At 38.1% G+C, this 12,109-nt stretch overlaps 1 protein-coding gene across 1 annotated transcript in view; it reads right to left on the bottom strand.

Moving 5' to 3' along the window:
- Positions 1–524: 524 nt before the first annotated feature.
- The window catches only part of LOC103608091 (latent-transforming growth factor beta-binding protein 1-like), a gene marked incomplete at its 3' end in the record, with an annotated part of 72,042 nt that continues 60,457 nt past the window's right edge, over positions 525–12,109 (bottom strand). The window contains exons 3-5 of the mRNA XM_008592537.1: positions 2,089–2,313; positions 696–799; positions 525–602 (exon numbers count right to left, since the gene is read on the bottom strand). Coding sequence (XP_008590759.1) covers positions 525–602; positions 696–799; positions 2,089–2,313 — 407 coding nt within the window. The remainder of the gene's footprint in view (positions 603–695; positions 800–2,088; positions 2,314–12,109) is intronic.

The following is a 12,109-nucleotide window of genomic DNA, read 5'->3' on the forward strand; positions in this document are numbered from 1 at the left end:
GCCACACAGAAAATATTTCAGGTTTTGTAGACCATATGATCTCGAACTACTCAATTCTGCCATCAAAGCATGAAAGCAGGCATAGACAATATGTAAATGAATGAGTGTAGCTACATACCAATAAAATTTTATTTATGGGGGCCGGCCCGGTGGCGCACTGGATAAGTGCGCCGCTTGGGAAGCGCGGCGGCGCTCCCGCCCAAGGGTTCGGATCCCACATACAGACCGGTTCCCGCTCACTGGCTGAGCAAGGCGTGGGAGCAACACCGAGGGTTGCGATCCCGTTGCCGGTCCCCGGTCCGGTACGGGGGCAACACTGAGGGTTGCGATCCGTTGCCGGACACGGAAAAAGACACAAGACAAAAAAAAAAATTTTTTTTTTTTTTAATTTATGAAAACAGACCTATGGGTCATAGTTTGCCAACCTCTTCTACTGAAATAATTTTTACCAAGTCTGGCTTTTTGATTAAAATGATACCACAGCTAGAATGCATTACTGAAGTGTGCTGGGCAATGTTGCTTACCTGTGACCCAATGGTTTCCTGGAAGCACCGGCCAAGCTGTGTCTTAGCAGCCACAGGATAGACGTGAGGAATGACCTGCTGGTGCGAATATGTGGAATGTACGGTCTGGGTCTTCTGGACAGGAAGCCCTTGGTAAGAGATTTGGGATTGGCCTGGTTGAGCTTCCTTTACCTTCTGGCCTGTTGGGCCATCAATTCTTGAAACTTGATGTATCTGGACTGAAGCCTCAGGAGGATGTTTCACATGGATATTGACTATGTTGGGAGGAAATTTCACTAAAACAAATTTGGAGAAAAACTTGTTAACAATAAATAATTAACAAACAAGTCAAGATTTTTTCAATGTGAAAGTAAATTTCATACACACATACATATTTGCAGATATATTACATGTAGGGTAAATTATATATATATATATACTCATATATATATATATAGTGTGTATCTTTTTATTGCACAGCCATCAAAATTCTTGAGAATAAAAGAGTATACTCAAAATGAAAATTAAACCTGAATTTATGTATTTTAAAAAATAAAACCATAATTATAAAGGGAAAGTAAAATCTGTAACAGTAACACATTCATGAGACAAAACTATTCTTTTCAGCAGAGTCATAAAGCTATGAAATTCACGCTTCTTGTTGTCATAAGTCAGGACATTTTATCAAATGATAAGCAAGACTCAAGAGTTTTATTACTTTTGAATTTCTCATAAAATTTCCATCACAGAAATGTTAGGATTTACTGCTTTCCATTAAAAGAGGAAACTCAATTACACAAAGCACAATTCTCTTACCCTAAAACAACACTGCATGTATATGCTGTCACACACACACACACACACACACACACACACACACACACACACACACACACACACACTGCCAAAGCATGCTATTTTATATCTGTAGTAAGACTTACTTTCTGCAGCTTTAAAATAAAATCTCATCTTCTGACATAAAGATTCAGGTTTTAAAGAATAAGAACCAGTAACACTTCTCTGACCCTCTTTTAAAAATTGTGCATTCATAAAGATGCCAGATTTAAAAGAATGAATTAGTCATAGAACTTTTGAGCTCCAAGTGACCTAGTTTACCTTCCTCTACAGATGACCAAATTGAAGCCTAGTGAAGTAAAATGTTTGTTTAGAATTAAAACCAAGCACTCTTCAACTACAAAATGCATCAGCAGGTCCTATGATCCAGTAGTTTAATTATGCTGTAAGGGCCATGCTACTGTCTTGCTTATTTTTCTATTTCCCAGGCCTTACCAGAACAATGTCATGCATTTATTGGCCCTTGGTAATATTGGTAAGAGTCACTAAAGGAGGATGGGCTCCTTTTTATTTTCTTATTTCCTCAGTACCAATTTTCTGTGGCCTAGGAAGTACTGCAGTCACAAACCTGGGCCCACATTCTGCCTCTACTGTCATCTCAGGCCACAGATCATATACCCCTCTTTGTTTCAATACCAGCCCTCACCATCTGCAGACACCTGACTTCTATATGGGTTTGGCAGGTTAACAGAGGTCTGACAAATGAGCAAAATGAGAATAAAAAGCTTACCTTTGACTCCTTGCTGGCTAGTCATGGTCAGAGGTAAGGTATGCGTAGAATGGATAACATGCGTCCCCAACACCTTGCCTGGTTGCTGGGAATGCTGATAGAGTTTAGGCACGCTGGCACCATGGACTGGGATCTGACAAAGCTTTCCTGTGAAATTTGGAGGGCACTGACATTTGTCCCTTGAACTACACTGGCCACCATTCATACATGGAAGATGGCAAATTACTGAAAGGGAAAAAGGAAAATATGGAGAGGTAGTTAGTTTCTCAAAGGCTAACTAACAATCAACCAACAAAAACCCCCAAACACACAGCCCATTACAGCCCATTTTAAGAGCTACTTAAAATGACAATAATCCTGAGTGGTCATATATACACATATGTGTAACGTAGCCATTCAGGATTGTTGTCATTTTAAGTCTGTCTTGCAATACTACTAGCTTATTAACTGTCTCCCTAGATTATAAACTCCTTGGGAACAAGAGATATGTCTGGTTTAGTAATCTTTACATCCTGGGCACCTAGAAAAATGTCTGGCACAGGATGGAGATTAAGTAACTATTTGTTCAAAGAGTAAACAAAGAAACAAATGAGAATGTCAAAATATCATCTGTTGCAAATCTTCTCTGTGTAAAACACTGAACCAAATGCTACCCAGCACAGGAAAGTGGAATAGTTTAAATCACACTTTACAGGAATTTGTAATCTCGTTAGGAGAATAAGATGTCAGTGAAATCTAAAAGTAGCAGAGTGACTACTAGTTTGATATTAACTTATTTAGAATACTGAAAGATATGAGGACATGTTGGATAAAGAATTTTAAGAGGAGCTTTTATTCTAAGTTCAGTTTACAGTCAACCTCTTCTTATCAGAAGAAATCATCCAATTTCCACTAGCTTAAAAAATAAAATAAAACCTCTCAATTCCATTTCCTTCCAGCTCCTACCTTCTTTAAATCCTCTCCTCCATGATGAAACTTTCCAAAAGAATTGTCTGTTCACTTCTCAACACACTGCAATCTACCTTGTGCCAGACTGTGTTTCCTCTTTCTGCACCCCACCCCACCCCTCTTCTATGTAGAAACTATTCTCATTAAGGTCATTAGTGGTCTCCATGCCGTTAAATGCAATGGACAGAGTTCGGTCTTCCCTGGGCTTCCACGACATCTCACTCATCTGTTTAGCTCCTCCTTTCTTGCCTATTCCATTTTAATATTTTTTTTACAGACTCTGATTTCTTTACTTGTCGTTTAAATACTGATGTGTCTTAAGGTTTGGTCTTGAAATCTTTACTGACTCTATACACTCTTCCACTCTTGCATCCTGTCATATGCTGATATCACCCAAATTTATATTTCTTGGCCAAAGCTTTCTGCCGACAACAAACTTTCCACCACTATATATCTCCATGGAGATATTCTGCAGGCACCTCAAAACTTAAAATGTCCAAAACTGAATTCATCGTCTTCCCTCCAATACCTCCATCCTCCAAGTGGTCCTTAACAACGAGCTGGTGCCACTCCCTGCCATCACCTATCAGACATCCAGTCCTGAAAGTCCTCCCTCCTAAACATTCTTTCCCAGCACAGGACCTAACCCGTTTCCCCTGCAACCTCATCACTGATGACTCTCACCTCATTCTCTACAATGCAGCTCCACTGAACTTTATTTGGTTCCTCGGTGGCTTCACTCAGCCCCCTCGCCCCTCTAGAGCTTTATCCATGCTGAGTCCTCTGCCTGGGACACTCTTTCCATCTGGCCCCCTTCGCCTACCTGACTCCTACTTATCTTTTAGGCTTCTAGAAGCATCTTCAGTTGTCCCTCATCTGGGCTTCGTGCCTCTCCTCTGAGCTTCCACAGAATCTCACTCACTAGCCATCATGCCATGTGTCTTACTGCATTCCAAGTGTCTGACTGCTTCTCTGTACGGCTCACTTAACTACAGCTCTGTGAGGTCAGGAAATTGATCTTGTTGTATGTTACCCCTAGCATGTAGCTCAAGTCTGCAAGAAATGCTAAGGCTCAAAAAAATACTAAATGAAGGAATGAACATATTTATGCCTGCCACTTTGTCAAATACCATCCCACATAGTGTAGAAGATTCAGTCCCTGCCCTTCACGAAATTAAAAGCTAACTGGAGAGATTAAATAATACATGATAATTAAAAATATAGATCAGCAAATAAGTGACGATTGAAAAATATAAAATATGAATCCTTTGGAACTTCAGAGAGGAGAAAAGTCATTTCTAAGAAGTCAAGAGAGACTCCACAGGAGAGATGATTTGGGATAAGCCTTTGAAACAAGATTCAGAAAACACAGAAGACTGCATTCTAGAAAGACAACATATATCAAGGAGGAGAGGCAGGCATTTTGGGGAGAAAGTGTTTAAATCTCTTATTGAAATCCTGGATTCTTGAAGGAAGGGAGGGGGGATCAGGTGATAAACTGGAAGAAGGAGGCATGAGTCAGACAATGAAGGTTATTAAAGCCTGATAAGGGGTTTGGATTTTATTCTGTAATCGGTAAATTATTTTGGAGGCTTCAAGCAGAAGATGAAGCAAGGCTGAAAGAGTATCCAGGAAGATTACTCTGAGGGATTAGTTGGAAAAGAGAGTGATTAAGGTGGGAAAGTCTGTTAGGAAACTATTATAATAATTGAAATACAAGTTGAAAAACACACAGATTAAGATAATGGCAATAGGAATTAAAAGAAACATGAATTAATATGATGATATAGGGAAAATCAGTAAAACTTAGAGATGGGACATGGGAGGAAAAGGGCAGCCCAAGGAAGAGGAAAGAAAGCGGAGAAGGAAGGAGAGAGTTGAAAAACACTTACCAAGGTGCCAATCAATAAACTGTGTTCAAGGCCTAGGCTGCAGGTCAAGTCTCAACTACTCATATGCTGGATGGGGTCTGGAAAATTCTCTCACTAGTGCCGGACTACTCTGTGAAGTCTCGGGTAAGAAAAGAGAAAGTCAAAGCTGACTCCAAGGTGGAGTTAATGACTTCCTAACTCCCAGTTCAATTCTGAACTGAATTTCTAAATCACAACTTGGCTACACTGGATGAGTTCAGTGTGTAATGGGTAAGGGCAAGGGAGCCAGGCCAAGCTTTAAATGTACCACAAATAATTCATAACTGTAGTGCAGGCTCTCCTCATTTTGCACGGTTCCAATATGCATGCATTTCAGTAACTCTGGTTTAGTGAAATAATACCAGTCCCCCAATAACATGGCTCCAACTTCAGTACATGAACCACAGTACATGAACTGATTAATTGCATCAAGTACAAACATCGCTGCTAGCTCTTTGGTCCACAGATCACTATGTGAGTAACAGTTGTGTACTGTGACAAATGGCCAACCATGTCACTTCTTTCAAAGTCTGTCAGTGATTGGTCACTCATATCTGCTATTGAGTGCAAGCACAGATATAGCTAAGCAGGCAGCTACGCTGCCTCTTCAGCTCAAAGTGATAAAATCACAGGATGTTTTATAAAAGTGGATAAGCAAAAGACAGTATGGGCCAACAAAAAAGAAAGTGCAGCAAAGAAACGAAAAGTGATAACACTGGAATGAAACTGGAAAGTGGTTGTGAGGAAAAGGATGAAGATGTCCCAGAGAAAGTAATGTTAAAGAATCTCTCAGATATTTCACAACTTTGGATCAGCTTCCAACATTCTGTCCAAACTTAACAAGGAACATGACAGTTCACTAAAGGAAAGAAAAGATGCTCTCTCCCTATCATAAGTTCCACAATGAGAAGAAGAAAGAAAACATGTTGAAATTATCCTTGATATGTTTTACTCAAAGAAATAAAAACACTTTAATTCTCGATATTTCTAACATTTTAAATGACAGAGTACTAAATACCAGCTTTACTATTTTTTTATTTCCCTAAATATTTATAATCTATGCTAAAAGATTTTTAATATTTTGACATAAAGTCTTAAAGGTCTTGAAATTCATAATTTTTCTGTTGATTATCAAGATACAAAGTGAGGACTACCTAAATACCAGCTTTACTATTTTTTTATTTCCCTAAATATTTATAATCTATGCTAAAAGATTAATATTTTGACATAAAGTCTTAAAGGTCTTGAAATTCATAATTTTTCTGTTGATTATCAAGATACAAAGTGAGGACTATCTATAATGTATACTAGAATAATGTGACCATCATTTTTAACAAAGAAACATTAACCAATTGATTTTTACTAGATATTTCCAGTATCAATAGCAGGCTTTGAAATCTAATATAAACTTAATTAGTTATGTTTAAATCTACCTTTATACCCCTGAGATAACTTCCACATAACTGTTTCAATTACTGTACTAGCATAAGTGGATACAGCAATAATCCCTAAATTCCAATAACCCTGTGTCTCTCCGGTCGTAAAGGAAATGGTTTCTGCTTGACTTATTTCAGCCAATAAAAGGCCACCATTTATATCAATGAGAAATATCTATTCTCCTGTTCCAGCATTTTCTAAAATCTAAATTACAATTTAAAGCTCTTCGCCTTAACTCAATAACTACATGTTGAGCCCTTTGGGGCAGGTAATCTTTTAACACCTAAATAGTCTTTTATATCAAAGAAAACAAATTTAAAATCAAACTACACACTTTAGGATTTAACTGTGAATAGTTTCTTTCTGTTTCCAAAGTTCACGCCGCTCTCAAAACATCACCTAGTGATGTGTCATCTGTGCTGCCAGTGTTCTGTAAAACCTTCTCAAACATAAAGAGGAAAAAGAAAAAGTTATCTTTAAGGCTGACTTGAGAAGCCTGTGGCATGCTGGCTTTAAGGCTAGCTATGGCACATATATTTTAGAAAATGTAACCAGAAGGTGTAACATACAATGCTGGCTGAGAAATCCCACAACCGTGTCAGCTTGACATTTTGTTGGCCATCACCGTAATTCACTACCTTGCATCATATGGTCACCTGGGAACGACTGCGAATAACAAGAGGTATGTGGGCTTCCAGCCTGTTATTCCAAAAGTGTAATTTCATGACAACCACTCACGTATCTCATGGTACTACTATAAAAGGTCAAAATGAGCAAAAGGATTCACACTGGAAGAGCATTGAGTTGGAGGTTTTAAATATGTCAGCCATTCAGCTGCATTCCAGCATTCACTTCGGTGTGTATGACAAACTGGTACTCGAGGGACTGGGCTGACAGAATAATATTCACACTCTATGCCATGAACTGGAACCTAGTTTAAATGAACAAATATTAATGACTTGTACACAAATATGGGCACTATGAACTTTCTAAATATTTGTACACTACCTCTTTCTTTCCTGTTATCTTAGCTGACTATAAAAATACTTCAGCGGCTCGTTCCTGAAAGGCGCTCTAAGAATGTTCTCGAACTCCTTGCAGCAGTATACTGGCGGCTCCACCCACCCCCGGGGCTTTCTGTGCCAGCAGACAGACCATTTCAAGTTACTGTGGCTAAAGCAGAACAGGGAAAACAAACCACCCTCTGAAGGAAAACCTACATCTGTCATTTCATGGGACAGACACACACATGATTTTGATTTGAATAACTACATAAACTTTCCCACTTGTCTGATTGGAAGAATAACGTTCCCTTAAAGCCTTCAGCATTTCTGTTGATGTCCCTTGGAGTGTGGAGGGAAAAAGCAGTAATATTTTCAGAAAGTAAAAATTATCACTTTATTTCTCCCACTATTCAGAAAGGAGGTTAATACTGGAGCTGTTTAAAGCTTTCGGATAACAAATATATAATAATTAAAAACTACAGCAAACCATCGCTCACTTTAAGAATCTATGTCACTCTAAATAAAAAATACTATGGGCTTGTCTTTTAATTCAGTGTACAACACCAAAAAAAAGTAAGAAGCTGAAAAAAAATGAGGGTTACCTTTGTCCGAAGCTGGAACAGAGGAACCGAGAAGGCCTAGTCTCATACATTAGCCAAGAAGTGTGTGGATTGGTTTTCTCTGTATGGAAAGCAGAGATTTACACGGTTGTGCTCTAAAATTGCCTGTGGTCAATTCTTAATTATCTGTCTGCTAATTTATACTGACTCAATCAAGAAAACACATAAGATAAGGGGACCCAGAAAAACCTATCCAAGGAGGTAAAATTCAAGCTAAACCTAAAGAAGATTCCAAGGACGTAAAAAGTTAGCAGAAGAGAATTTTCAGAAGAACAAATATCATGAGCTAAGATCTTGAGAAGAAATGGTTTAGAAAGGCCCAGAAACTGAAAGGAGGCTGATATGACGGGAGTTGAGGAGGAAAAGAAGACAAGTTGAGTCTCAGAGACAGACAAGGGCCAGACTCCTGTTTCTCTCACCAAGGATGTAAGGCAGCCTTTAAAGCAGATACAGTAAAACAGAAAAAAAATATAAATAATAAGTTAAAACTTAGGACCAGGGAAGATCCAGAGCACAGGAGACAGAACCAGGAAAAAACAAGGATAAGTAAGCTGTAGGATCCTCAACTATACACACATTAAAAGTGCATTGTAAATTTGGCTTTGAATTCCTGGACCTTATCTCACATGTTTTAATAACTACTTAGCCAGACTGAAGTTAAATTTCTGGAAATTTTAATTTAAAACTCGTTAAATATATAATCATTCTGAAGGTAGGATCATTATTATTATTATTTTACACATAAGAGACCAGTACTCTGCATAGTACACTCTGTCTGCTAATTTATACTGACTCAATCAAGAAAACACATAAGATAAGGGGACCCAGAAAAACCTATCCAAGGAGGTAAAATTCAAGCTAAACCTAAAGAAGATTCCAAGGACGTAAAAAGTTAGCAGAAGAGAATTTTCAGAAGAACAAATATCATGAGCTAAGATCTTGAGAAGAAATGGTTTAGAAAGGCCCAGAAACTGAAAGGAGGCTGATATGACGGGAGTTGAGGAGGAAAAGAAGACAAGTTGAGTCTCAGAGACAGACAAGGGCCAGACTCCTGTTTCTCTCACCAAGGATGTAAGGCAGCCTTTAAAGCAGATACAGTAAAACAGAAAAAAAATATAAATAATAAGTTAAAACTTAGGACCAGGGAAGATCCAGAGCACAGGAGACAGAACCAGGAAAAAACAAGGATAAGTAAGCTGTAGGATCCTCAACTATACACACATTAAAAGTGCATTGTAAATTTGGCTTTGAATTCCTGGACCTTATCTCACATGTTTTAATAACTACTTAGCCAGACTGAAGTTAAATTTCTGGAAATTTTAATTTAAAACTCGCTAAATATATAATCATTCTGAAGGTAGGATCATTATTATTATTATTTTACACATAAGAGACCAGTATTCTGCATAGTACATCAGTGGGGGGGGGGATTGAAAGATATGTGCATTTATTAGACATCAGATGTGAAAATACACACATTGCAGTGGGGGGGGGGATTGAAAGATATGTGCATTTATTAGACATCAGATGTGAAAATACACACATTGCAGTGGGGGGGGGGATTGAAAGATATGTGCATTTATTAGACATCAGATGTGAAAATACACACATTGCAGTGGGGGGGGGGATTGAAAGATATGTGCATTTATTAGACATCAGATGTGAAAATACACACATTGCAGTGGGGGGGGGGATTGAAAGATATGTGCATTTATTAGACATCAGATGTGAAAATACACACATTGCAGTTTCATTGCAATAAAAGTGTTTTCCATTTTATATTTTACAAAGACTAAGGGCCTTCAGAAATATTCATAGTAACCAGTTTGTTTTAAACTCTAGATGGAGAACTGACCTTTTAAAAATACAAATGAAGGCATGCTGGACAATGTAGGAATGCTCTAACACCTGCAAAAATGTTGGGAGAGGAGGGAAATCACTCAAAGCAAGTGCTTTCATAGCATCCACCTCAGAACTCCACAGTTCAGTAGTGAGATACCATACAAGCACCACTGACTTTTTTTAACCATTGGTTTAGTTTATCTGATCAAAGAGAGTATCTCTTTGTTTTACCTGCTTTGAAAATTAATAAAACCACTTTCATTCCATCCCTACCTATCAAATACTAAGTAACTGGTCTAATTTAAAGTAAATGCAGATTTCAACAAGCACGAAATATCACAGTTAATACAAACAAAAATTCCAAGAATACCACTAATTTTTAATGCTGGTGGGCATTAGTAAATGCTTTCCAACGTTCTGTTTATAATCCAGGAGATATGAAGCCCTATCACAAACACCAGAGCTTCCAACTTGAGATGGAGCCATTCGTCACTCAACTTTGTTTATGGCTTTCTGTTCATTAATCATCAACTGTGCATAGCTCTAGGCTATCTAATTTGATCTAGTTTTACATTTTGCATAAGCTAAGGAGATCCATATATCCAGCATATCACAAAATTCCACATTACACCCTTCATCACAGATACTGTCATGTTGCCATCTCCCTGTAATTCCCAAACCTCAAGGCCCTTTTACCCTTAGGAAAAATGTAGAAACATTTATAGGCTGCAGAGTACAGTAGACACATAAACCCCAGACACCCTGAGTTTGGGACTTCCTTTGGTAACAGTCTTCGAAGATCAGGGCAGAGCATCTCACTCTGTAGATTACAGTGTCCCCATCTGCAAAATGAGGTGGCTGGGTAATAGAGCACACAGGTTCTTTTCCATCCCTGATAATCTGGTTCTCAAAACTCCAACCAGGTTAGTAAATAACAGTGAAATTCAGATTTCTTCATCTCAGCTAATGTGACAGGCAGGGTTTAAATTTTAAGATAGAGACAAATGCATATCCAGCCCCCTGCAACCCATGAAGAATGGACTGGAGTTGAGTGGTGTGCTTTATTTCGATTTTTAATATATAATCAGACACTGATTCAAATGTGAATTTCACACTTATCAATTAGTTAATAAAATGCTCATGGATTTATAAAAAGCTGACTTCACTTGGGGGAATGATCTAAATATATCAAGTTGGGGAAATGATAACACTGCACAATAATGGACAGTGAAATAGATTTCATAAAAAAGATGACATTTCAATTCCTAGAGACCCTACTTTTTACGAGGTATCATTGCAACTATCTAAAAGGTCACACTGCCACTTCAGTCACTGTACTCTGGCATTTTCTTCTTTGCAAAATGCCTTCTCAAAAACCAAGTAACTCCATTTAAGCCTAGGCTATATATAGTATTAAAAATAAGCTTAAAAATCTTTTCAAATTTGTTCCACCACTACAATTTGCAAAATCTGCTGTGCTATCTCTAAAGACCAAGTTTATACTCCCACTAAGTTCATTAATATCTACTTGTTATTGATTTATCCCTGAACCTCAGAAAAAGACTTGAGATAAACCTAAGTTTAGAATTTTTAAATATTTACAAAGTCAAAACCTCAACACACATATCTAACTTAAGAGCACAAAACTGCAAAACCTTCTGATATCACAGCAGGTCTGAATTCTTATAGCCTTCAAAGTCTGGTCCAAATATGGCCTCCGAAAATGAAACTTTCTTTGAAAGAAGAAAGGAGGATGCTGCTAATAAGAAAAGAAAGAATTCTAGAGACATTTGCAAATTCGTGGGGGAGGGGTGAATCTAACATAATTTGTATCATTTATCAATCTGCCCTGTACTCTAATTATTTTGTTCCTCTTTTTCCTATTGTATTTTGAATAGCATGGAAGAGGTCATGCTGTTTTAATCTTTGTATCCCCCACACTTCATAGCACAGCATTTTACAGATAGAAGCCTAACAAAAAAATTTTGGCATTAATTTAATTCCCTAAAGAGTCCAGATGGAAAAATGCAGCATGTATCTACACCTCTTTTAACACTTCTCTTTTTTTCTGACATAATATAACTTTAGCATACACTAGAGAAATATGCCCATAAAGTGCTTAGGTTTCCACAGAGGTGCTGAAAGGGACCTGCTAAATCATCTAGTTCAACCACCTTACTCTGTAGATAAAAAGTGAGGGGGCCGGCCCGGTGGTGCACTGGAGAGTGCGCCGCTTGGGAGCGCAGCGGCACTCCCGCCG

The sequence above is a fragment of the Galeopterus variegatus genome, unplaced genomic scaffold (genome assembly GCF_000696425.1).
Source record: "Galeopterus variegatus unplaced genomic scaffold, G_variegatus-3.0.2 Scaffold8004, whole genome shotgun sequence".
Taxonomy (NCBI): domain Eukaryota; kingdom Metazoa; phylum Chordata; class Mammalia; order Dermoptera; family Cynocephalidae; genus Galeopterus; species Galeopterus variegatus.